The following is a 26,826-nucleotide window of genomic DNA, read 5'->3' as shown; positions in this document are numbered from 1 at the left end:
TATGGGAGCTCGTTTCAGTCTCTAATCTTCATGAATCAAGGTGGACCCTTCAAAGGAGAGCTAAGTTCCCTCAGAAGACAATGTAACAGCATGGGAAAATGAGTATGATGTGATAGTAAGTTAAAAATGTGGGATAGAAAATTACATGCAGATTGTGTCTCTGGCTACAATAGTATTTGCCTGAAGAGGCAGAGATTTCTGAAAGCTTCAGCTTTTCCCCTTTCTGCGGAAGGGGAAGTATGTGAGAACCATGGGAAGGTAGTCAGGCCCGTTTCTGAGTTCTCGGCACATATAAGAAGTTGTTTCATCTCACACTAATAAGATTGATCATAAGCCTCATGCACGCAGGGCATGCAGGTGTGCAGCTGCCTGGTTTCAGTTCACGGTTTTCTGACCATATATTCTTGGCTTCTGACGGTTGGCGTAAGTTCTAAGATTGGTGATGACACTGTCACAGATCTACCTGGAGACTACTTAGATGGGGAGGATTATTTCCTCATAGCCCACTTCTCTAGAGAGTGCTGTGGGGGAGAAGAGGGAAGCACATGTTCAAATTGACCTATAAACATCACTTAATAGTGTTAAATGGCAGCCCCGGGGACAAGCCAGGGGCCAGTTCTGTGAGTTAACAGTCAGCCTCTCTGTGCTCACAACCAATTGTGGAAATCTTGGAGATAATCATGAAAATATCATCTCTCTCCATTCTGACCCTCAACACAGTGATCTCCCAGCCTGCTTGTACCCATAACAAAATTGGGTGAGATTCAGGAATAAAGAAGAAACAAGGAGCTTTCCAACTTGATAATGTTTTGCTGTTGAATGAACTTCTGCCACTTTAAATGCTTTAAAAAAGAATATAGTACTTTAATTTCACAAGGAATACAATACTGATTTCATATGGATGTGTGTGTGTGTTTACATACATATACGTATACTGCATTTTGAGAGGTTTCCTTCCATACCTTGTATCATCAAAGGATCTTAGTGAAATTGGTTGTGTTTGAGCCACATCTCGGCAAATGGGCCTCTCATTCCTCTCAGTTTAATAAGGGTTCATAGGAAAGTACCAAGAAAGACAAAAATTCTGGCTGGGCTCTATTTTTTGGAAGAGTTCTTTAAAATGAACTGTTTGATATTCCACGTTCATAGCATTCTGATAAATCACTCAGTGCATACTCTGGTGCTAAAGTTAGTTGTGTAAAGTCTTTCTGACCTACAAAATTGAGGGGGGATCCATCATATTGAGGAGTTCAATAAAAATGTATTAAGTTAAAATTTTCTAATTGCTAAAGCCTGTGAGTAGCCAGCTTTCTTTCTTCCTGACTTAATCTGTGTACACGGAAAAATACTCCTGGACTCTTGGGTTTTTTGTTCTGTTTGTCTTCTATAATTCTTCAGGCATACTAATCCCCAGGTGTTAAAGAAATCTCAAACCCTACTACACACCACAGGCTTGACACACAAAAATCATTATCTTAACCTAGTTTTCTTCTCCTAAGTTGTCAAGAGGTGAGACCTCAAGTCTATAGACTTAGGTAAACCACTAGATTGCCTACCTGATGTATCACTTATGCAAAAAATCACGAGAGGAATAAATAACATGAGGCAAAGATTAGACACGCATCCGATGGCCTGTTCATAGATGAAACCGTGGAGAGAAGCTTCCCCAAATCTTAGTTCTGAATTAATTTTACTGCATGCTCATCCCCGCTCCCAAGCCCAGTATGTGTTTTAACCCAGGAAAGAAATGCAAACTTTTATTTGCTCAAGCAGAAAAAAGAAACCAAGAAGCCCCACGAAGACGACGCTGACTTGGGAGTCCTGTTCTCTCCTTTTCCCACCGACAGATTTGCTCGGGCCCCGACGCCGGTTGGATCTGAGCCTCCCGGGGCCCGGGCAGGTTACACGAACATCCCTTTTCCCCACCGCTCCGCTAAGGACACGTGTTCTTCCTGCCAAGCTAGACCTCAGGACCCGGAGCTGCATCCCGCCCCATTCCTTCCAGGCCCCGCCCCGCCCACTGAGCCATCAGCCAATCGAGCCTCGATGCGTAGCCAGGCCCCGCCCCTCAGGCTCTGGCCCGCCGCCTTTGTTCTTCCCCGCTCCCACTCTCAGCCTGTGCGTTCCCAGCAAACCGAGTGGCAGCCGCTGATTGGTGGCCGCGACGCAGCCAATCAGAAGGGGGCACCTCACGTTAGCGCTCGGAGCTTTAAACGCGCGAGGCGCTGGGCGCGCGGAGGAGGCTGGGGAGGGGGCCGGCGCGGAGGGCGGTGCCGCGGGGCTCAGCCGCGCAGCGAGGCACACGCGGCCCGCGCTCGGGTCGGGCTGGGATTGGCCGGCCTGTGGCTTCCCCCGCCCCCAGCCAATCGCCGGCGAGGTCTTTCGGGGGGCTTTCTGTCCCTTCCTCCGGCTTGGCTCGCGAGCCCCGGGCCGGAGATCCCGAGCGCCCAGCGGCCGCCGGCGCGGAGAGGCCGCGCCCCGCCCCGCCGCGATGAGGCCCCGGAAAGCCTGCCTGCTCCTGCTGCTCCTGGCGCTGGCGCAGCTGCTGGCCGCGGCGAGCGCCGGGGGGCCGGACGAAGGTGAGCGGCCGGGCGGCGGGCCGGGCCTGCGGGCTGCCGAGCGCTGCGCGGGGGCCGCGGGGGCGCGACCCGGCCGGTGGTGCTGGCGGAGCCCTCCGGAACTGGCGCCCGGCGCCAACTTGGGGGAGTCCACGGGCGTAGCGGTGGGCAGGGCCGCCGAGGAGATCCCGGGAGAGGGGGCTGTGGGGCCGGGCCTCTTAACGAGCTCCCCGCCACGGGGGCTCGGACGCGGGGAGGGTGCCGAGTGCCTTCTTTGCAACCGGCTCCTTCGCCCTGGTTCTGCTCAAATTTCTCTCGGGTCCAGGCGGACTGCCCGTCCCTGGGAAGGGGCGCTGGGGAACTGGTTACCATTTCCAGACGAACGCGCCCGGGGAGTGTGAAGGGAGAGGGGCCACTGCTTTCAAAACAGGTTTTAGAAAAGGGGCGAGGGTCTGGAAACCGCATCGGGAACTCTCTGGGGCAGCCGCGGGCAGCAAGCATTTTACTTCTTAAAGATGGGGTTTGTAGATAAATGATTCAAGGGTTCTGGTCTGAGGGAGAAAGGGATGGCTTGGTTTGCATCTTTTAGAAACCTGAGAGACCATTGCTTCTGCGAGCATTTATTCAGCACCGACTCCGTGCCAGTCGCTGCGCTGGGTTCCGGGAGTAAAGGATGATGTGTGGCCCGGGCCCATCAAGTGCCCGCTCTAGTAGGAACATTAGACAGCTACTAGACATGGTTCCTGCATTTTTCTTGGAAATAAGCTAGCAGAAAATAAATGCGTAAGAGAACTTTGAAAATTAGAAGTCCTAGTCAAGACAAGGCGGCTATTCCTGGAGAACAGGGCATCCCGTTGCTGGTCTTAATCTTCTTCCTCTCCGGCCTTTCTCCTGATGACTGTTTTTTTTTTTCCTATTGAGTTTGTTCCAATGTAAATAACCCCTTTTTTCTAATATTAGTTTGTAGGGGAAGTGTGAACTTTATACTCTTTCAGACAGATTGAGTAACTTATGTGTGAATCACTGATTCAGGAGCCTGTCCCCAAATAGAAGAGGAAGTAAAAACCGGCACTTGGTGAAAAGAACACCTGAAAGGAACTAGATAGCAGTGTAGCCCACACGTGTGTCTTGGGACCTTTATCTAAATCACCTGGTGCCTATTTAAATCTAGAGTCCCGAAATATACCCAAGCAGAATGTAGGAGGGAGCCCTGGAATCTGCATTTTAAAGATGTTCTTCATTGATTCATAGGCAGAATAAACTTTGGGAGGACCAGTGGGGATGGAGGGTAGTCTTTGGAATGTAGCCAGAAAGCAAAATAGCATTGTCTTGGTTTTGATCCAGTGATTCCATTTGGGGGGGATTTTTAAGACGCCTAGGAGAGTGGTAAAGTTGGGTGAACACCAAGGGCTATTGGGTCCAGTAAGTTTATCATTTGGGTCACAGGTCACCAATGCAGTGGAGGCCCTGGGAAGCATTTGCCTCTGGGGTGAGCTCAGGAACCTCTGGAGTTGTCATGGCCGTGGTTGGCCTCTGAGGGGCATCCTCTGGGGTGCGGTGGGGGTTCTAGTCCTCATCTTCACTTTCCCATCCCTGAGGGCATCCCTGGCCCTTTGCTTTGAACACCTATCACAGGGGCTGCCCTGGTGGCTCAGCGGTTAAGTTTGCACGTTCCGCTTCGGTGGCCCGGGGAGGGGGGGTTCACCGGTTCGGATCCCGGGTGCGGACATGGCGCCACTTGGTAAGCCATGCTATGGTAGGCATCGCACATGTAGAGTAGAGGAACATGGGCACAGATGTTAGCTCAGGGCCAGTCTTCTTCAGCAAAAAGAGGAGGATTGGCAGCAGTTAGCTCAGGGCTAATCTTCCTCAAAAAGAAAAACAAAAACAAAAATACCTATCACAGGTAACAAGTCCTGTGGATTTATTTAGGGGCCACACTTCCCTCCACCCCAGAAGTTCCAAGTCTTTGGGCTGTTTTGTTTTGCTTGCCTCTCTTTCATTTTAGATTCAAACAGCACAGTGGTGTCTGAGTTTCTAAATGCCGCCCCCGCCCCCCGCAACATGGTTCCTAAATAGAGCTTAAGCTCTGATGGTGTAAGCCACAGGATGCAGGCTTTCCATGTCTCAGATGAGAAGTCACTTGTCCTCTGCACATCTTTCCAGCCAAAGTAGTAAAGGAAAATGTTTTGGTGCTGGTTGTTGCCTCCTTTTATTTGGGATTGGTTTAGATTTGAAAGTAAGTGGAAATTCACTTGGGTGTAGTGCTAAGGACCTGCCCATCTCTTTTCATTCCTGAGAAGTAATTATCAAACGATTCCCCCTAAAACTTAGGGTATATTGGGAAGAAACTCTGATGCGACAATACGGCATAGCAGGTGAGTGGTCAGGACCCTCCACTGAGCAGCTTTGTTATCCTTGAGCGGGTGACGAAAGCTCTGTGCACCTCAGTTTCTTCATCTGTACAGTGCGTGTAATGTGTTTCCCTCAAGGGGTGAGGTGGTATGTTGAGGAGCTCAGCACAGTGCCTGGCGCATAATGAATGTCGGCTGTAATAAAGTTAGATCTGGAGTTAATTTCTTTGTTTAATGTAAACATTCAGTATTGACCTAGTGGTAGAGTTTTTCCAGCTCTTACAGGCACTTTGTGGGGGTGAAGAGTGGCCAGCTGAGGAGGTAGAGGGAGGGCATCCTGAAGGAGCTGCCTGCATCCAGGCTGGGCAGGGATTCACTGCTGGGAGTGGACAGGGCCTGCAGTGACCTGGTTGGAGGAGCGGCCCCACATTTCAGGAGTGGCCCTTACATTTGGGCTAAGCAATGTAGAAAAGCTGCGAGAGCCTTCCCAGGCCTCACGCTGAGGAGGATGGCACCCTTCCAGAAGGTGCTAGAAGGCTTTGGATATGTTTCTGTCCCAGAATGTCCAACTTTAAAAGTGAAACTGAGTGAAGAGTGGTCTCCCCATTAAAATGTGGGATGTTTTCCTGGTAGGGATGTGTGGGTGTCTAGTGAATAGGAATACAGAGCCCGCACCTTCTCACATTGCAGAGGAACCATCCCAGGGTTATCTGCGAGTCGGGGAGGAATGGAAAGGAGGGGCCCCACCTTAATGCAGATGAGAATCTTTAATTACGTAGGGGAATGTTCTGTCATTTTCTTTGTTATCCTTAAAAATATAAAATGAAAATCTTTTTTTTTTAAAGTAGCAAGAAATGAGCTCACTCTTAGGAACTCTGTCCCATGGTAACTCACGGACACCCATTTAATCAGGAGACCATCACTAGTGGTGGTCACAGATGCTTCGGGCTGAGCATAGAGCTCAGAGCGTCTTTGCTTTTCTCTTCTGTGAAGTTCGCCTTATCCCCGTGCGTTGAGCGGATCGCCAAGTCCCTGTTTCTGCCTTAGCTTGAAGAGCGGATTAGGTCCCCAGTGCTTTCTTTTCAGCCTCCGTCCAGTCTTTCCATCTGCCTGCAGGTAAATTTGATTCTCATACTGGACAGAGCAGCCGGGCAGTGAGAGTGGATATGCACGGCCCGCGAGCCCTGCCAAACTGCCCTCAGCAGGCCTTCCAGACCGTGTGAGCATCCATGTCCCGGGCAGCACATGTGGTTCCTCCTAGGCTCCCCGGGTTTGCAGCCCCCATGCAGCTCACTTTGGGTAGGACCTTCAAGTGAGGGGTGGTCAGACTAGCCTTTTGGAAGGCCATTGTGACTAGCGTCCCACAGGCCTGCTTAGGTAAGCTCAGTACTTGTCCTGCAGTATTCCTGGAAATACCTGGAACCCCTAGCCAGCCAGGGTGAAACTCAAGTTCCCAAGAGCCATTAGGTCAGGACCTGAGTGTAGAGTGTCGGCTGCCAGTCACCAGTGGAACGGGATTCAGTGTGATGTGAGTGTAAAGAGACAAGCTTAGGCCATCAGCCTAAGAGGTGGAGATGGGGCCTGAGCCCAGGGGTCTCCCTCGGGTCCTGTCCTCTACACACCCCAGGAGCCTGGTTCTTACCACTCTCCCCAAGCCCTCTTGATGCTGCCTGATGACAGTGCTGGGGGCCTGGGGCCTCTGCAGGTCTGTCCACCCCAGAGGGTTCCTGCTGTGGAGGAAGGAGGTGGTGAGGTGACCGTGGAAGTGGGGATGTTGGAGAGCTGTGGCCCAGAGTGCAAAGGTGGGGAGGGGCGACAGGGCAGGGAGGGAACTTGCCCCAAGAAATATGGGCATCTGCTTGGTTTGTACTTCTCAAATTGGTTTCTATTTGGATTTTAGAGCTGTTCTTCCCAACACCGCCCCCCCCCCCCCCCAAGGAACTTAAACTTTAAGTTGGAGAGCGGAGAGAGGAATGTGAAAGTCAGGAAAAAGCAGTGGGATGTTTAAAGGGACACAGTTGAGGAAAGTGTGGCTCCGTGGGGAGGAGGTGGGTTTTTGGTTTGCTTTTTGTAATTAGTTTGCAGATTGGGTTGATCTTAACGATAATGAACAAAACGGCCACCCCACCCAGACCAGTTCCCTGGCTTGTCCAGCAGCTGCAGAGGCGCCACTGGATTAGTTGGGGCGGGGCGCAGATTGGACAAGTCCCAGGGGTTCCAGGATCCCAAGGGCAGGTTTTCAAGCCCCAACCTCACCCTCAGTCCCAGATAGCTGTAACTCTTAGAGTTGGTTTATCTCCTGGGGAGCACCTCCAAAAATGACTAATTGGCGCCTTGAAACATCCTGCCTCGGGAGTTAATGAAATCGTGCTCTTCTGCGTGCCCATGTGACAGTAGCTGGAGAGCCTAGTTAACGCAAGTGCGGTCCCACAATTCCTTGCATCTGTAGTTGGGCAAAAAGGTCATTTGAACCTTGGTAATAAGATGTACTCGGATTCTTGCATTCTGGGAAGAGAACTTTGCTCCCAGACAGGGCATCCTGCACAGGTGTAATTTGTTGTATATTTTTGATGCATGTTGACCTGTAAATCCCTAAAATTCTTCATGGGATAACGCCCACCCTGGAGATTACTCAGGGCTGACTTTATAAGCAAAACGTAATTCCCCATCCTCTTCCCTTCATACTTCAAACTTTCTCTGAAGGATAATGAACTTCTGGGGCTGTTTTTTATGCATATGAGGTAAAATGCCATCCCCTTTTCAGAAGTGGAAATCGTATTCTGTCCTCAAGAATGAAAAGAGATCAAGTACTTATTTCCGGTTTGTACTGTTTTGGGAATCAGACAGTCGTTCAGTCACGGGAGATTGAAGGAGGCCCTGCCTCTGGAAAGCATAGAGGGTGAGCGAGAGGAGGCATGTCCCTAAAGTTAGCCTTGCCCTTGAGCACAGATGTGGGGGAACCACAAAATGAGGAGCTCCTCACATGCCAGGCGTGGGCTGCGGGTACAGGAGCCTGTGCTGTGGGGGCGAGGCCTGGAGAGACTGCAGAGGGGCGGTGCCGAGGACTGGATCAGACCTCCGGCAGGAGGTGGGGAGGAGAGGCTGACGTTGGGGTTCTCTGAGTCTGGGCAGGAGGCATGCACAGCAAGCCCCAGGGGGCTACGTCTGGAGAGGGGGCCAGTCCTGCCCTGCGAGTCCTGCTGGGGCATATAGCCTTTAAATTCTAGTCCTCTTGTTTTCAGATATCTCTTAACCATCCCCTCCCTTCAAATGAAATCTTAAGAGGCCACCCAGTGTGCAAATTTAGAGGATAATTTCTGGGATGGGGGAGGCCTGATGTCACCACCTCTTCTCCTGGTGGCCCCCAGGAACCACTTAGTACTTATGACACCTTTTGAGGGTTTGGGGTTCTAGGGAGGTTTCTGAGGAGGAGAGTCACCAGTTCTCTAACCAGTCTGGATGTTTTCCACTCAGATTCTTCTGATAAGGAGGATGCCCTTGAGGAGGAAGATGAGGAGGAGGACGATGACGATGAGGAAGAGGAGGATGACTTGGAAGTTAAGGAAGAAAATGGTGTCTTAGTCCTAAAAGACGCAAACTTTGATAACTTTGTGGCTGACAAAGACACAGTGCTACTGGAGTTTTATGCTCCATGGTGAGGACCCACGTTCTGCTTCCGTCGGCTGGATGGACCAGGGGTTTCTCTGTGCTCGCATGCTTGACCTCTCACAGAGTCATCCAGATCTGGCAGGGTGGGAGTGTCTGCGTGCAGGAATTTGGCCCCTTGGTTCAGGAACACCAGGAGCACAGCATTCCGCAAGTGCATCGAGCATCCAATGAGCCAGCCCTCAGGGACCGCAGTCTCACTTATTTCAGACTCTAGTAGTTTAAAATATGAATATGTCCTCTGATAGTTACAGCTCAGGCGGGGGGACCTTTAACAAGTTGTATAACTTGGAGAACTGTGTCAGTGACAGACATGTCCCTTGTTACAGATTCTGCCCCCTACCCATCTCATGGCCACCCCACCTCCCTCCTCCTGCCAGTGGTCAGGCCAGTTGCCCAGTGCAGGCTTGGCCTGCGGCGTGGTTTCCAGTTAGGAAAGGCACACAGACCCTGGGGGAAGCAGAGCTGGGCGCCCCACTTCTTTTCTGGTCTCTCACCCTCACGGTGTGGCACCTTTCAGCGCGTGCACCTTTCCCTCACCTCTCTTCTGCTGGGTTTTGTTCTTTTTTGGGGGGGGGGTGGAGGGAGAAGATTAGCCCTGATCTAACATCTGCCTCCAATCCTCCTCTTTTTGCTGAGCAAGACTGGCCCTGAGCTACCATCCGTGCCCATCTTCCTCTGCTTTATATGTGGGACACCTGCCACGGCATGGCTTGCCAAGTGGTGCCATGTCCACACCCGGAATCCCAACCGGCAAACCCTGGGCTGCCGAAGCGGAACGTGTGCAAACTTAACCACTGTGCCAGTGGGCCAGCCCCATTTTGTTCGTTTTAAATCTCACAATCCCTTCTTTTCTTTTTTCTTCCTCCTGCCCTCCCTGGTTGACTTCGGAGACAAAATAGTCAAGATATACTTATGTCATTTGTCCAGTGCCTGCTGTTCAAGCATGGTACAGGGTGTCTTGCATAAAATATCTAAATAGTCCTTTGAACAGGTCTATGCCATTATATTCCTATCTTATAGATCACCAGTTCTCAAACTTTTTGGTCTTAGGACCCCTTGACACTGGAAAATTGAGGACCCCAAATAGCTTTTTATGTGGGTCATGTTTATCAGTATTAACCATTAAACTGAGAAATAAAAAAGTATTAATTCATTTTTAAATCACAGTAACCCATTGCGTGTTAATGTCAGCATGCTGACATCATTGTCGTTCATGGAGCCTCTGGACAGCTCCACTGTACGCTTCTGAGAGAATGAGTGAAAAAGACAGAAAACGTCTTTTGTAGAGAGTTCTCACCACACAGACCCCCTGAAAGGGATCCCTGGGCCCAACTTTGAGAAACTTACAGATGGAAACCCTGGGGTTTGGAGATGTTAGAAGTCTGCCCAAGGCAGAGCTGGGATTCAGACCTCTATCTGATGTCCAGCTGCCTTGGCCTCCCTGTTGTGTTACATTGTGTCTCTCCTCTTAACTGGAAACATTTCTGGTCCTAATGCCACCGTTTTTTTGTGCATTGCTGGATTTAAGTCTCCTTAAGTTAACCTGCTGCTGCTTCCCTAAATCTAATTCTTAGGTGCGGACATTGCAAGCAGTTTGCTCCAGAATATGAAAAAATTGCCAGTACTTTGAAGGAGAATGACCCTCCCATTCCTGTCGCTAAGATCGATGCGACCTCGGAGTCGGCACTGGCGAGCAGGTTTGGTGTGAGTGGCTACCCGACCCTCAAGATCCTTAAGAAGGGGCAGGCTGTCGACTACGAGGGCTCCAGGACCCAGGAAGGTGAGTGGTACCTGAGCTGTTGGAGGAAGCTGGGGCCAGGACTCTCCTCCTGGAACGGAAAGTGAGGGGAGGGAGAATTTGGATAATAGAAAGGAAGACAAGTTGAGGGGACTAGGAGTGACCCCTGGGAGCGCCAGCTTCTGGGAATGTTTGAGGTAACTACGATCAAAATGAACTCGTCCTTGGGTAGGGGGATGCCTTCCCATTTAAGACCATGAAACTCAGGGTCTAGAGCAGATGTGTTAAGAAATGACATAAGAGGCCAGGGTTCTTGGTGCTGTTCTAGAGCAGTGGTTCTTAATGTTTACCTTGCATCAGAGTCACCTGAAGGGCTCGTAGAGACAGATGGCTGAGCCCCATCCCCAGAGTTCTGATTCAGTAAGTCTCAGGTCAGGATCAGTAATTTGCATTTCTTATGAGCGAAGCTTCTTAAGTCCAAGGCTTGCCAAGGCTGCCAGTCCAGAGCCCTGCATTGAGAACCAGTAGTGTGGGACCCAGATGGTTCTCTAAAAGTAGGCCTAATGGATCCCTGCCTGGCTCACATTAGGCACTAAATAAATTTTTTTTTTTTTTACTTTTTTTTTTTAATTGAGTTATTGATAGGTTACGATCTTGTGAAATTTCAATTGTACATTAATGTTTGTCAGTCATGTTGTAGGTGCACCACTTCACCCTTTGTGCCCACCCCCCACCCCACCTAGGCACTAAATAAATTTTATTAAATGAATGAACAAATAAAATTGTGGCATCTTTTGCATATCTCTTAATCACTGAGAAAAAAATTACTCGATGCTCCATTTTCCATTCCCAGTGTGGCATAGTGAGAACAGCACTGCACAGGGTTTGGGTCTTTATAGCTGTGAAATAGCGCTGTGTCCTGGACAAGGGCCTTCCCTTGCCAGGCCTCGGCTTCCCCATCCTCGGAACATGAGGCCACTCGGACTTGGTCCCCAAGTTTCCTTTGAGTTGGTGCGAGAGTCTGTCCTGTGATCCTCTGAGCGCTGGAACCGTTGTGGGTACGTGAAGAAGACATGATCACGACCATTAATACTTTCACATTGTATTTGTTGACTAGATAATGTGGTTTGGAATTCAAAGAGGTGGATAATCAATAGTCTTTCCACGCTGGCCCCACCCAGCTCCCCTCCAGTAAGGCGGCCGGTATAACACGCTTCTCCTGTGCCCTTCATGGATACTTTGTACACAGCAAAGCAGATACATCTATGTGTATAATTTTCACACAATTATTAGCATATCTTAAACACCATCTGCACCTTCATGATTTTACTTAACAAATTTGTTGTAGCTATATCAGTACATAAGGAACTTAATCTAAAAACATGCTGAAAGTTTACTGTTTAAAAGTAAATAGGCCTGTATATTTGGAGGTCTGTGCTCAACCTTTGACCTCTAGGGTTGTGGCCCCATTTGGAATCTTGAGAGCAGTACTGGCCAAAGTGGGCTCCTCGGGCAGTCTGCCCCCCAAGTGCGTGTTAACAAATGGGCCTGTTCCGCGTTCGCTGACTCGGCCTCGGGCGTGGGCTGGGGCAGGCACCTGACCTGTGGATGCCGTGGAGGTGCTGCTGGTGCTCGCTTCGTCTGAAAGCTTGTCATTCGCAGGCATGGTTCTCAGACCTGGCTCCTTGGGTTCCACTGCAAAAAAGGGGACATTTTTAAAAGTTTGCCACCACTGCTCCTAAGAACCACTTGGAAAGTGCTTTGTGAGAGTATGTTCTGTGTCCTGCTCCCACCATTGATTCCTGCTCTGGGGACCAAAGCCACAAATGGACCTTTTTTTCATGGCTTCCCAGGTGATGCTGGTGCAGCTCAAGCCATGGGGGAGCTGCTCCTCTTGTCCATTTTTCTCCATTTTCACATGCATTTTACCATGATGAAATATGCTGGTGCTGAGTGTGCATGACTGAATGCGTATATATTTGCACATGCAGAGGGGAGACCCCCACGACTATTGCCGGGCCTGTGTGGTCCAGGCACTGGGGTGCCCCCTCGGGGTTCACTTGCAGTTAGTACCGTGGTCCGTAAGAACGGAGTCTCACCCATCAGGTTGGTTGTGGTCCGTAGAGAAGTCTGCAGGTTTGTGCAAGGCAGTGGACCTTCTGACTCCTACCTGTGGCCTCAGAACTGCAGAGTGGCCCTGGCTAGAGATGCTATTGGACTTCAGGAACTCAAATGTTCCCTCTTCTCCTGTGTCATTTCCCCCCCACCCCCACCCTTTTCTCTCTTTGCCCCTCCCCACCTGCCTCTGGAGTGAGGTGAGTGCCCACTGTCTTTGGGTCTGCCTATGCTCAGTCTTTTTGGGTTTCTTTCAGAAATTGTTGCCAAGGTCAAAGAGATCTCCCAGCCTAACTGGACACCTCCCCCAGAAGTCACGCTTGTGCTGACTAAAGACAACTTCGATGAAGTGGTGAACGATGCAGACATCATTCTTGTGGAGTTTTATGCCCCATGGTAAGATGGTGTCGCTCTCACATTATTCGGATTTTGATCGGCCCTGTACTGTGCGCGGTACCCTAGCAGGCACTGGGCGGGCGTGTCAGAGGCAGACCCCCTGCACGAGGCAGAGGTGGCTGAAAACCAAGGTGTGCAAAGGGTGGAGTGGAGCTGCTCAGTGTCCGGGCAGGGGTGGGTGGTCCTGTGCAGTCTTCTCCCATGGCATAGGATGAGGCTAAACAGAGAACGGGAGTGTCGAGCAGAGTGAAGCCCACGTGTTCACATAAGGGGGCTGCCGGGTGATCCCGGGCCCCTCAAGGCTGGAGGACACCACTGTGCACCAGGCCTGTGCCTGCCTAGATCACCTTTGTCACTGCACACCTGCGAGTGCGGGGGAAGTGTCGCTGTGAAAGCACTCTGACAGCCATGACTCGCAGTGGGAGCTGGCGCTGTTTCCTATCCTGCAAGGCATCGAAGTGCTGCTCTGAAAGTTTGTCCGGCCATGATAAGGAGGAAAGAGCAGAGCTGCCACAACAGCAGGTGGGGTGGTGGCAGCTGGCCGCCTCGTGCTGCCTGTCCCAGACTGTAGTCGGGGCCTTGATGCCTCCCTCCCGAGGTGTTTGAACCATGGTTTCCTCTGTCTTCATCTTTGCTCATCGCTGTTCCAGAGTGAATCTCGGAAGATGACCCCCAGCCTTGCTTCACTCCTGAGACGTGTCCCCTTCTCACGCTGGAGCCTGTGGTTTCCACAGCTGTCCTGCCGTCTGTCCCTCTGCTCACCTGTCTCCTTTGGCCTCTTGTGCTCCCAGATCCTCCATTACAACCTGTGCCTCTTGATGCTGCCCAGCCTCTCCACAACCCCCAATCTCAGACTTTAGCTCTGGGAGGAGATAAGCAGCAGAGAGCCTGGCTGGTGGGGGCCCCGCCTCCACTCGCCCCCAAAAGAGCCCTTGTTTGTTTGGGTGCAGTGGCCCCAGGATATGGTTAGGATTGGAGAAGACACAATCCCTTAACCCAAGCTTATGGCCCACTCCCTGCCAGAAAATAGGAGCCCCCAGTGCTGCAGAGGAGTCAGGCCAGTCCCTTAGCGTTTGTGAGGGATGTGGCTGCATGACTGCCACATACACAGGTATCATAGCCAGTTCTGGCAGTCAGATAATGAGTGATGACAGAGCTTGTCGAAGAGGGGAAAGCAGAAATTATTGGAGTGGAACATGCAGGAGAAGGAATCCAAAGGACCGAGGTGGGGTGAGGGGAGGACCGGGGGAAGGAAGAGGCCAAAAAGAAAGGCAGTGGCAGACAGTGACTACTCCTTGAGCGCGGCTTAGGGGCAGAGGTGTTGCTGTTTGAGGAGGGAAGGAGGCCTGAGCAGTTGGAGTAGACGGAGCCGGGCAAAGCAGGCTGTTTTCAAGGGAGATGTGCCTGTGGCTGGTGGTCCAGGAGGCTGTCAGCCTTCCCAAGGAACAGCCCCAGGGGCCGTGTATTATCTTGGTGAATTCACCATGGATCAGCTAGTGGTTCTGATTCTTGAGCAGGCTTGGTGTTTGTCAGGATGGGCAGCGTAGACCAAAATCGGGAATATGACCATGGGGCAAACAGGCGTGACCCCAGGTGGCGTGTGCTCTGTGACAAAGCCCCAAAGCTCTGGATCCTGCCGCAGAAGACGCTGTGCTTGGTCGTCCTTGGGCCTGCACACGGGAGAAGGAAGGGAACACCATGGTGCATGTGGGGGGCGGGTAGGCCTGTGGCGCCCTTGCAGCCCTCCTCCGAGGTTTTTGCTTCAAGAGGGGCCCGTTGTGGGGCCGGGGGGTGTTGAAGGAAGAGCAGCAGCACTGTGACGCCTCGCTGCGTGGGCCCATTGTGGAGCGTAAACGTGTGACACCCTGAGCTGGGTCAGCGGGCCACTTCCTCACATCGGTGCTCAGTACGTGCCTCGAGTGCAGATTCTTCCTCTTTCTATTACAGCAGGGGAACAGTTATCCTTTTACCTGCGAATGGTCCGCATATTCCAGGAGGCAGCCTTTAGTTCACCTGGGGGTCCTGAGGACCTTGACTAGACAGGGTTTTGTTTTTGCTCAGTACTGAAGCCCCCGGCTTGCCATGCCAGGCTGGATGTGGTCCACAGGCTCTTGTTGGACAGAGGCATTCTAGGTTATCTCAGTTCCGAGGTCTCTGGACTCATGCCTCCTCCTGCCCTGGTTGGTTGGTGTCAGTGAGGGTTTGTCATTGCTATTCCATCTGTCCTCCATGCTTTCGTTATGTTATGACTTTAGTCCACCGTCCCTCGCCTCACGCCTCCTTTAACAGGCTAGTGTCAACTTCCTACCTGTCCCTCGTGTCCCAGATCAACTGTCACATCCTGTATGAAGCCATCCTCCTTAGCTATCCCAACTCTCCAACCAAGAAAATCTCCCCTCTTAGGACATTGTCTGTCTTGGCCTTTCTTCTGTCTTACCCCACACCCCAGTCACACTCCTGTCTGCACCTGTGTTGCCTGTGAGCGTGTGTACACACACACACACCCCATGTGACTGCCACAGGAGGAAGCGATGTCATGCTGGCCTCTCCAGGGGCCTGGCTCAGCGCCCTCACCTAGGAGACATTCAGAGCTTGGCTGGATCTAAGCAAATTGCTCAGGAATGCAAGTTGGATCGTTTCCTCATTTAGCTGCGAGGCTGTGTCCATGCTAGAACAGCCCCTGACAGAACTGGCTTCCTCTTGCAGGTGTGGACACTGCAAGAAACTGGCCCCCGAGTATGAGAAGGCCGCCAAGGAGCTGAGCAAGCGCTCTCCCCCAATCCCCCTGGCGAAGGTTGATGCCACTGCAGAAACAGACCTGGCCAAGAGGTTTGATGTCTCTGGCTACCCCACCCTGAAAATCTTCCGCAAGGGAAAGCCTTTTGATTACAACGGCCCACGGGAAAAATACGGTACAGTGGCTTCTTCCTCCTACCTTGGCGGGAAGGGGAGGCTCCCTGGCTGATGTGGGCAGCGGGCAGAGCCGCAGCAGAGCGCCCTGGAACCCTGGGCCCCTCCTCAAGTGAACCTCTGCTCCCAGGGATCATTGACTACATGATCGAGCAGTCTGGGCCGCCTTCCAAGGAGATTCAGGCCCTGAAGCAGGTCCAGGAGTTCCTGAAGGATGGAGATGATGTCATCATCATTGGGGTCTTTAAGGCAGAGAGTGACCCAGCCTACCAGCAGTACCAGGATGCTGGTAAGTAGTGGCTCTCTGGGCTGGACAAAATGCATGCGTCCTGGCCATCTGTCTGAGATTGCTGGGGAGTCTGCTGCTTCTGCATAAAACTCCTGGGCTTGGGGCCGGCCTAGTGGTGCAGCGGTTAAGTTCACACGTTCTGCTTTGGTGGCCCGTGATCTGCCAGTTTGGTTCCCGGGTGCGGACATGGCACCGCTTGGCAAGCCGTGCTGTGGTAGATGTCCCACATATAAAGTAGAGGAAGATGGGCACAGATGTTAGCTCAGGCCAGTCTTCCTCAGCAAAAAGAGGAGAATTGGTGGCAGATGTTAGCTCAGGGCTAATCTTCCTCAAAAACAAAACAAAACAAAACCCTGGGGCGTTGATTTAGGGGATGGCTTGATGGAAGAACTGAGATGGCATCAGTGGGAACATGCTTTCCTTTCTGGGGTTGAGGTTGGAGGTTAGTTCCCTGTGGCCTTGATTACCTATGGGCGATATGATCTCGTACTAAATAGCTGCGCCATCTCCCTTCTGGCCTCTGAGAGGAGGGGAGGTCATCCAAGTTCATTGTCTACCTTCTTCCCCTTCCCAGAGCCCCTCTGCAAGGGGAGGGTCTTGACCAGAAAGTTCTGAATCAGACCCAGGTTGGAGTCCTGGCTCTGGCACTTCTTAGCACTGTGACCACAGGCAGTGGCTTGATCACTCTGGCGTTCTCACGTCCAGCATGATGATCTTTTCTTCGTTGAGAGGTGGTTAGGTTAATTGAGTATGTATGTAAGTGTAATGTAATGTAATGTAAATGAATGTAAATGAAGCGCCTAGCCAAGTGCCTGGTAATCCTAAGTACCCAGTGAATGCTGGTTTAGCTCGTCTGAGAAGTGACATTGTGATGAACAGCTGTCAGTAGTGGTGTTCTTTGGGGCAGGGGTCCTTGCCGTCCTGGGGGCCCTGGGTTATGAGTGGGAGACGGCTATTTGAGGAACACTCAGGGTCCTCTTCATCCTCATCAGCTCCTTCCTAGCGCCCTCCCCCCTCACCCCGTGTTCACACGTACCTTCGCTCAGTTTCCTACTTCAAAGTGGTAATTATAATCTGTTCAATGCACTGCTGGCCACTTCGTGCTAATGTCTGCACTACACAGTAACAATTGTGCGTATGTCAGATGCAGATTTGCGTGGTGACACTTACGGTAGAGCTAAATTCCATTCCCCTGTCCAACATGAGACCTGAGGGCCTTCTTCCGTCTTTATTGATTAGGTAACCTTGTCATCCACTGGTAACCAGTCAGGAAGAAGCTTGAGGGGGCCTGCCCAGGGCCATGTCTGGGTGCAAGTTTCACGCTGTGTGGATGTAAATCCCCGGGGGTCCGTGTTAGGATGCAGGATCGGGTGCAGTAGGGCCGGGTGGGCCCGGGTACTGCCCGTGCTTCGGGTCTGGGCACCACACTTCGCGTGTGACTCCCACGTGGCTCGGTCGGTCGGGTTAGGCAGCAGGCAGGGGTGAGAGTCACTGGGCCTGGTATGCCCGCCCGTTCACCGTGGACTGCGTGGAAGGAGCCAGAGACGGCCCCAGGGGTGCGAGTCCGTCTATGAGAGGCTGTGAACGTGGAGGGTAATGAAGGTCTTGAGGCGATTGACCCACGGCCAGCTGATGACAAATGCCTGGGGCACGTGGAGGTTCAGAACAGGAGTGGGAGACTGGCCTGCGAGTGAGTGCCTTCTGGAGGGGCTGCCTTATTTAATCTTCACGGCGCTCTGTGACGTGGACTCTCATGTTTCCACAGAGGAGGCATGGGGAGGTGAATAGCTAACATGCCTGAAGTCACACAGTGAGGTCAAAATTATGCTTTGAATCCAAGTCTGTCTGATTCTGAAAGCCATGAGCTTGTCCAGGCCACTCCCTACCTCTCCCAAAACAGGTGGTGTACTGTCTCAGCCGTGTGTTCCTGTAACCCAGTTGGGAGGCCCGCCTGCAGGGGTGGGGTGGCACCTCTGGGGTCTCACCCAGTGTGTGGATCGCACACTCAGCTCAGGATGGGTCTGCATGCCTCAGCAAGGCCAGAGCGGAGGGACTGAGTGCGTTCGCCAGGGGGATCTAGGGCAGGGGTGCCCTCGGCCAGATCGGGCCCCACCTGGTTTTCTAAGTGTCATTGGAGCGCAGCCCCACACGCTGCTTTACGCATTGTGTAGCTGCTTTCACACTGCGGCACAGAGTTGAGTGGTTGGGACGGTGCGGCCTGCAGAGCTGGGGATATTTACTGTCTGATATTTATTGATGCTTTCCAGAAAGTTTGCTAGTCCCTGTTTTAGCATATCCTCAGTCATTGTGGGGTTTCATCTTGGGAGTTTTTAAATAAAAGTGTCCATACAGCAAAAGAATGGCAGCCCACAGACAGGCTGCCCACCAACTCTAGGAGGAGAGGTGGCCCCCCTGGGGAGGGTGCGATGCTCACTCATTCTTGTGACAGACGCTGTCTGAGGTTAATGTGCTTCTCAGCACTGGAGGCGGCAGTTGACCGTAGCTCCTGGCAAATTAGCTCTAAGTTCTTCTGTGAACATTCAGTTTGTAGGTTTTTGTTTTGCTTTGTTTTGTACAAATTCCAGTGTAGAGTATTTAAGGCATTACATCTTTACCAAGTTTTAAAATCCAAACTCCCTTCAAGCATTTAGGCTCTAGTGGTGCCCGCACAGCATTCTCCATGGTAATTACACTGTTTTTAGGGCATTTGCTTTGCCTGAGAATGGATAATGAGTTAAACCTAGGTCGTGCAAGCAACTTAATAAATTGTATCTTGATCCCTCTGTTAATTTCTCAGCTAACAACCTGAGAGAAGACTACAAATTCCACCACACTTTCAGCACTGAAATAGCGAAGTTCTTGAAAGTCTCCCCCGGGAAGTTGGTCGTTATGCAGCCTGAGAAATTCCAATCCAAATACGAGCCCAGGAGCAATGTGCTGGACATCCAGGTGAGTGCAGGCTCTCTGCACCGGCCAGGCCACAATGCCAGCGCCTCCAAAGTGCCAGCCCCTGGGCGTCCGACTGTCATGAAGACGCCGGCAGTGCCACTGCTGGGGTTTTAAAGCATGGAGATTTCGCTCCGGGCTGCAGGCACGTAGGGTCTGGAGTGCCTTCCGCGGCCCCTGGTGAGGGCATAGGTTCCTGGAAGGCTGAGGATGGGAACACAGCCAGCAGGGTGGCCCGTGGTGTATTGGAGAGACTGGGGGGCTCCCACACACCTGGTGGGTCTTGGGGCAAAGTCCTGGCGGAGCTCTGCCCACTTTTGCAGAGAGTTGCTGCCACTCTTCCTGTGTCCTGGCAGGCAGCACCGCCCCTCCCGTAGGTGCCCCCCATGCTGTGGGTCTTGCCTGCATCTCTGCTGTTGCTCCTGCCAGGACATGCTGCTTGCTCAGAGGTCTGCCTCATTTGCCAATAGGCTGCAGAGCCATGGCCAGCCTCTCTGTTCACTGGATGAAGCTGTGGAGCATGGCACATGGGTGTGGCCTTCTTTTCTCTCCACCCTCATCTTCCTGAAGGGTGTGACACTCTCACCTTCAGAAGGGCAGAGGGAGTTCCTAGTCCGGCATGAGCCTGGATCCACAGGGGCCCGTGCTTCAGTGAATAGATCTTCAGATTTGAAAGAAACCTTAGATCTCAAGTGCAGAGTTTTTGTTTGGTGGAGACTGGAGGCAGAGAAATGAGCTGTCTCAACCTGAGTCCCACAGCCACTTAGGAGCAGACCGAGGGGAAAATACAGGTGTCCTTGTTCCTGGGCAAGCACTGCTCCCGGGGTGCCATGACCGGCTCCGTTTGGGCCAGAGCTCACAGGACCTGGAGGAGGTGGTGCCTGTCGGAGGGCAGGGCAGGGTGAGCTGCGCCTCCTCACTTGAGTCCTCTGGGCGTGCAGCGCAGAGAGCAGCCATGCCCCTGCTGATGTGTTCTTGTGACCAGGGAACACGGCGTGGCCCTGGAGAGACCGCCCTAAGCTTTCTGAGCCCGGGTCTTTAGTGCCCTCGCCCCTTCTCAGAGTCTCCCGTGCGTCCCCGTCTGTCTGCTGCTGCTCAGGCTCGGGGCCCCTCACCTCTGCCCTGGATGTATGGTGGCTGCCGTATCTCCTCTCCTCCAGCTTCTCTTCTTTCATCCTCAGATACTGACGCGGGGTCCAAAGAGGGACCCGGATGAGCTTGGGGGGCTGCAGACCTTGGGAAGTCTGGCAAGTTCTGTGTGGTATGCAGGTTCCCAGGAAAAGGGGGTCTGTAGCTTTCAATAGATTCTTGAAGGGGTCCTTGACCCCAAAAAGGTTAAGAGTCACACAGTCTAGACTATTATACATCCCTACCATTTTACTCTTTTTTAAATTTTAGGGGCTGGCCTGGTGGCCAAGTGGTTAAGTTCGCACGCTCGGCTCCAGCGGCCCGGGGTTTCGCCAGTGCAGATCCTGGGCGCAGACGTGGCACCGCTCATCAGGCCACTTTGAGGCAGCGTCCCATATGCCACAACTAGGAGGACACACAACTAAAATATACAGCTATGTACTGGGGGGATTTAGGGAGAAAAAGCAGGAAAAAAAAATTTTAAATAGATGGATATTATTTATATGCCACCTTTGTTCCAAAAATTGTTCAAGGCTGCTTTGTAAAAATTCACACAACACAGTAAATGCAACTTAAAACAAAGTGGATTTAGCAGTGAGGATACAGAGAAGACCGGGCAGCATAGCTGAGAGGAAGCCGAGTATCGAGTCCGCACATGCAGCACTGCTGAGAGATGAGGAGTCTGTCTGCCTGCAGGACGTGGGGAGGCGGCCCTGGCCTGAGTTCACACTGAGGCCACAGGATGTGAGTGCTCGGCTCTGGAGCAGGTGTGCCCTGGCGTCACTCCACCTTACCCTGGAGTCCGCCTTCTGAGTGATGTTCAGTCCTGAGCTGTCAGTGCCACCTGGCCCCCTGCAGCCTTCCAGCACTTTCCTCCCTTCCTCCCCCACCCAGTGCTCTGGGACCAGACCCTCTGCACCTTGTCTCCTGCCTCATTCCTGCCGCTTCCCCCGTTGGAGTGCCTCCTGCTCCCTCCCAGCTGGCAAGTCCTGCCCGTCCTCCAGTGCCACACAGGGCCTTCTCCCTGACTGTCCCATCCAGATGGGACATGGGCCCTGGGGGAAGAGGCAGTGGTCATCCACTCTTTCCTAGCTGTACGAAGTAGGGCGAGCAGCTTAACCGTGGACATCAGTTCCCTCACCTGTAAAGTGAGACAGCAGTGTCCACCTCTGGTGTTGAGGCTGGGGTCTGGAGGGCCTGGCTCAAGTCCTGACTTAGTGGGAGCCCTTGGAGCCCTCTGTGCCCAGGGCACTCTGCCTGTCCCGCAGGGCAGTCATCCCACCTCTGCTGACAGCCTGAGCTCTCGATATGTCCCCGAGCAACTGCCACCACGTCAAGCCGGTCACAGATGCTGCGTAAATGTCAGGGTTGGCTTCATTTCACTTGGAAAACACCTGGAAAGCCTCATGAGCCAGCCTTAAGAGCCACCATTGTTGAGCCTGACCAAGGACAACTGCCTGGGGTCCAGACCCAGCTGAGCTTCCTGCACCGCAGCCTTCCAGCTCCATCTCGGGAGGGATGGCCTCGGGTGGGGCAGTGTCCCCAGCTGCATGGCTCTGTCCGGCTCTGTCTGGCCCCACATTCCTCCCCAAGGCCACCTCGTGTTTTGGTGTCGGGGGTAGTTGAGAGTGTGGTTTCTCAAGGCAGAACGCAAAGCCTCAGTGGCTCCTTACAGCTGTGTACACTGGGGGCTCCCTTACCTCCCTGTGCTGCGATCTTGTAAAACATCCCTGATGGGGCCGCTGTGAGCATCAGCTGAGGGGAAGATGGAACGTGCCACTCAGGTCAGCCACGTTAACAGCTGCTGTCATCCGCAGCCAGGCCTTCCTCCTGCAGTTTCTGATTGACGTTGACAGTGAGCCCAGCCCTAGGGGAAAGGGTACCTGGCATCTGCAGTTGCCTGGGAAGCTCACTTCAGGTTCTCTGGAGGAGAAGGAGCCCTGAAAGACAGCAGGGAATTACTGGGGTGTGCTCGAGTGGGGCAAGCCCAGAGCGTCTCCTCCTGTGCCATGTCCCTTCAGAGAAGATGTCTGTCCTCATTAACAGTGACAGTGAAAGGTGGGAGTGTTTTGTTGGGCGCTCCTCACCTGTCCCCTCTTTGAGGCAGGGCTCCACGGAGGGATCAGCCATCAAGGACCACGTGTTGAAGCACTCCTTGCCCCTGGTGGGCCACCGCAAGACCTCCAACGACGCCAAGCGGTACACCCGGCGCCCCCTGGTGGTCGTCTACTACAGTGTGGACTTCGGCTTTGATTACAGAGCTGGTGAGGGACCCCCAGGGCCTGTCTCGCGGGTGGGACACTGGGAATCCTGCCCCCAGACCCTTGTGGTTTGGTGGCTGGGTGTGTTTTTTATTTACGCCTCAGGGTCGTTTTCCATTTGTGCTGTGTAGCTAGCCTTTTCCTTCCATTTTGAGTAGGAGGGGAGCTTAGAGTAGAGACCAGCACCCTCTTGGAGATGAGGCAGCCGAGAGTTGGAGATGGTCGGAGGCTGCAGAGCTAGGACTAGACCAGCCCTGACTCCCAGGCAGGCGGGGCTTATGCCACTGGGCACAGACCCCATCACAAAGGTGGCATTTTTTAGAAGTGCTTATCTCTAATTGAGGCTTGAGCCTTGTCAGAGGATATGAGCGACAGAATCTTGAAAGTGACCTCTTCGGCTGAGCCAAGACTGGAACTGCTTCCCTGCTCAGCTCAGCCCTGGTCCCGTTTCAGCCACTCAGTTTTGGCGGAACAAAGTCCTGGAGGTGGCCAAGGACTTCCCCGAGTACACCTTTGCTGTGGCTGACGAGGACGACTTTGCCACGGAGGTGAAGGACCTGGGGCTCAGCGAGAGCGGGGAGGACGTCAACGCAGCCATCCTGGACGAGAGCGGCCGCAAGTTTGCCATGGAGCCCGACGAGTTTGACTCTGACACCCTCCGCGAGTTTGTCACAGCTTTCAAAAAAGGTGAGCGACAGCCAGGCCTCCCCTCGGGGCCCCCTCTGCTTCCTCTCCGCAGGGGGCTGGGCAGGCACGACACCTGGCCCCCCAGGTTTTCCTCCTGGACGTGAGGGACGGGAGGGTAGAGACGGAGAATCTCCATCCTTTGCTGTCTCTTTTTTTTTTTTAATAGAAAGATGACAGGTGTCTTAGAAATTTCAAGAAGGCTAATTTTTAAAATATTTACAGTAGAACAGGCTCCTGGACTTTAGAAATAAATTGTCTGTGTGTGTAGAAAACTTGCTACGGGGCTGTACACAGAATGTTTTTTCCATCTGGTTGAGCGCATGGTCCCAGTTCCCCAGTGCTGGCAGGTGGTGGCCGTCGTCTCGCTGTTTGCCAGGATGCTCAGTGCTTCTCCCCACTGTGGCTTTCTGGGCCCCGGGTGCCGGCTCTCCCAGCAACCCTTCTACACCGGCAGCATCTCTCTTGTGACAGCCTCACTGAACAGGACCCAGAGGCCCAACACAGCCGGGTGAGGCCCACCTGCACCCTCTCTGGCCTTTGCTGGGACCGGGAAAGTAGAAGATTTGAGGAAACCATAGAGAGAATTACGTTGCCTGTTGTTGGGGGTGGGGTTTTGGAGACAAGGCCTTGCCCGGCCCTGGGAGCGTTTGACTTGCCCCATCCTCCTGCACATCAGGTGGGCCTCACTGCCTGGTCCAGTCAGAGCCACCAGGGTCCCAGATCTTCTCAGCACTCATGCCCCTCCCCTGCTTGCTTTCCTTGGCAGGAAAATTGAAGCCGGTCATCAAATCCCAGCCGGTGCCCAAGAACAACAAGGGGCCTGTCAAGGTCGTGGTGGGGAAGACCTTTGACTCCATTGTGATGGACCCCAAGAAGGACGTCCTCATTGAGTTCTACGCGCCCTGGTGTGGGCACTGCAAGCAGCTGGAGCCCGTGTACACTGCCCTAGGCAAGAAGTACAAGAGCCACAAGAATCTGGTCATTGCCAAGATGGATGCCACTGCCAACGACGTCACCAATGACCGCTACAAAGTGGAGGGCTTTCCCACCATCTATTTTGCCCCCAGTGGGGACAAAAAGAACCCAATTAAATTTGAGGACGGGGACAGAGATCTGGAGCATTTGAGCAAGTTTATAGAAGAACATGCCAGAAAACTGAGTAGGACCAGGGAAGAACTTTGAAGGCCATGGGGTCTGCGGAGGGCGGGAGGGACCAGGGACATTGTAGCTTCCAGCAGCCAGCGCTAGAACCCCAGCGAGCCACCCAGCTGATGGGTTAGCGCAAGGGCAGTATCTCTTTGGGTTTTTGTTTCTTTTTCTAAAAAATTTTTTATACCCTGATATTTCACTTCATTCTCTGAATACTGAATAGATAAGAATGACTCAATAGATTAGTCCAGATTTTTACAGAGGATATATCTATTTTTATCATTATTTGGGGTTTGATTTTTTTTTTTTAACCTTCCACTTTCTTTAATATATTTCTTCAAAGCAGATAAATTGAATCTCTTCTGTGTGAATTTTTTTTTATTTAAAATTTTAAAAAAACCTTTGCCAAATCATGTTGATTTTTGCCTTTTATTTTATCATCGTCTGAGGAATTAGTAGGTGAAGAAGATTTGACTGTTGATGTGCTTTAGCTTTTGTTGCTTTCTGTTGTGGCACCAAGTGAGAACTGTCGCCAAGCCCCTACCCAAGGATGACATTTCAGCCCGATCTCTGAGTCGCACCTGGTCCAGAGAGAAGCACCGTCTCTGTGCAGGACTGGGCATCGCCGTGCCTTCTCTTTTCAAACCAAGGACTGCAGGGTGAGGAGCGTTTCTCAGGTCTCCTAGACCCTTCGAGTCAGGTTCCAAGGCTCGTTCATGGAGAGAGCCACCCACCTGTGGCAGGCAGCCTCGCTTCTTCAGAGTCAACATTGCCGGAGGAGAGATGACCTAGGCACAGGTGGATACTTGAGGGTCATGGAAAAGATAGGGAAGGCTGTCATGATGGAATAAAGAAATTATTGAAAATTAACCTGCCCAGCTGTGTCAGAGAACATCCGCTCCGCCCCAGAGCCTTGGTTGAGTTGAAGATGGAGAGGCTGAGCTGGGCCGGGTGAGGAGGACGCTCTGTCCTGCAGAATGCAAGTCACCTCACCCAACCCCTGAACGTCCGCGCACTGGGGTGTCATCCTGACCTAGCTGGGGGGCATCCGTGTCTCAGCTCTTGGTTGTGTGGAGGTGGGCAGTGGCACATTCTGTTGGGATAGGGTAGGGATAGAGGACAAGGAGCCTGCCCTGAGCACTTCTGGGGGCTGGAGGAGGGGATAGGACAGGGCGAGAAGCTGGCCCAGCCCTCACTCAGGCTCTGGGGGATTCGTGTGATGTCCGCTCCATTCCAAGAGTTGATGCACCGAGATGTGCCGCCTCCCCCTCCCCTCCCCCGCCACTCACTCCTAGTTTTGATTGAAAGAAAAGTGCTGAGGTTGAAGTTTCTTGAGCTGGTGGCAGTTCTTTCAGCAGTGACTGGTGTGGGTGTGGCAGGGGTTGGGTGCGGGGCAGGAAGCAGGTGTCACGGGAAGGGGCAGCGTAGGTGGGTCTTTCCAAATGATCTGCTTTAAAGTTGAGTCTGGCCAAGGTGGACTGGGAATTATGGGTGGGCGATGGTGTCTGGTAAGTTCTCAATCTCCAGTGTGACAAAGTCTCCTGCACCCTCGGTGTCCTCTTCCATCAGGGACTTGATCTCAGAAAGCTCACAGGAGTAAGTGAGTGTGGGGCTTGAAGGCGTTTTCTACAACCGAGAGGCATGCTCCTCCAGCACCACCTGGAGAACAAAGTGGTTCCTCCCCTGGGGCCTCCAGTCTAGTCAGGGAGACATCACACACACACACACAAACCCACCCCCCAGGAGGAAGAGACCTGGGCACCAGGAGAGAGTAACAGCATGGCTTTCTTTGAACTGAGATGACCTGGAAAGCCCCTCTTTCTGAAGTGACATCTGAGCTGAGACCCAAGGATGGGTTGGCTTGAACCCGCAAAGGATAGGACTAAGTCTGGCTTCTCAGTGTAGTTCCAGGACCTGCAGCTCTGGCACTCCCTGGGCGCTTGTCAGAAATGTGGAGTCGCAGGCTGCGCCCCAGACCTGCTAAATCAGAATCCGCGCTTTAGGAAGATCCCTGGAGATTCATAAGCACATTGGAGTTTGAGAAACACCAGACAAAGGCTCTGAGGCAGAAGTCAAAGTGTATCCTCTTCTGAAATAATCTGGAAACCAGGTTGCCCAAGAGAGTATCTTACCTGAGTTAACTCCTCCTATATTGACTATGAAAAGCAGACCCCCTACCTCTGTGGAAGAATTTACCCCAGACTGATTAGGGAGCTTGTAGACAGGTAAAGCAGACAGGCAGCAAATCGATTCCAGTCTGGTGTGGACACAGCCGTGGTGACAAGTGCAGGGGTGTGGAGGCTGGAGCAGCCCTTTGGAGAGGCTGACCTGGGAGCCAAAGGAGGAGGGGGGAGGGGTACACTTTCCAAGGCATAGCAGATGCAAGGGGGCGGAGGCATCCGACTGCGGGGTAACTGGAAAACCACAGAGGGAAGCAGTGGAGGTGAGAGGTGGGAGTTGAGGCTGGAAGAGGTTGGGCCAGATGTGGGGGTCCTTTTGCAGTAAGTCAAGAATTTGACCTTATTCAAGAACTTTGTGAGGAACCATTGATGGTTTTAAGCAGGGAAGTGACATCGTCAGGTTGAGATTTTTACAATACCAGTTAACAGTTGGGACCTTAGCAAAA

At 52.6% G+C, this 26,826-nt stretch overlaps 1 protein-coding gene across 1 annotated transcript; it reads left to right on the top strand.

The window, feature by feature from the left end:
* The first annotated feature begins 2,201 nt into the window (after nucleotides 1-2,201).
* On the top strand, nucleotides 2,202-25,070 carry PDIA4 (protein disulfide isomerase family A member 4). The gene is made up of 10 exons (XM_044765511.2): nucleotides 2,202-2,579; nucleotides 8,387-8,567; nucleotides 10,156-10,361; nucleotides 12,692-12,830; nucleotides 15,537-15,742; nucleotides 15,871-16,029; nucleotides 18,827-18,978; nucleotides 22,211-22,367; nucleotides 22,818-23,051; nucleotides 23,818-25,070. The coding sequence occupies exons 1-10, from the start codon at nucleotides 2,492-2,494 to the stop codon at nucleotides 24,231-24,233; spliced, it is 1,938 nt and encodes a 645-aa protein (XP_044621446.2). The 5' UTR covers nucleotides 2,202-2,491; the 3' UTR covers nucleotides 24,234-25,070.
* The last annotated feature ends 1,756 nt before the right edge of the window (nucleotides 25,071-26,826 follow it).

This window comes from Equus asinus, chromosome 1, assembly GCF_041296235.1.
Source record: "Equus asinus isolate D_3611 breed Donkey chromosome 1, EquAss-T2T_v2, whole genome shotgun sequence".
Taxonomy (NCBI): Eukaryota; Metazoa; Chordata; class Mammalia; order Perissodactyla; family Equidae; genus Equus; species Equus asinus.
The sequence above is the reverse complement of the archived record's forward strand: the minus strand, read 5'-3'. Positions and strand labels throughout refer to the sequence as shown.

Excerpts from the sequence above, each read along its gene's own strand:
- PDIA4 (XM_044765511.2), top strand. The coding sequence starts at position 2,492 with ATGAGGCCCCGGAAAGCCTGCCTGCTCCTGCTGCTCCTGGCGCTGGCG. Across the intron at positions 8,568-10,155 it reads CTGGAGTTTTATGCTCCATG|GTGCGGACATTGCAAGCAGT; the intron begins GTGAGGACCCAC and ends TCTAATTCTTAG. Across the intron at positions 15,743-15,870 it reads CGGCCCACGGGAAAAATACG|GGATCATTGACTACATGATC; the intron begins GTACAGTGGCTT and ends CTCTGCTCCCAG.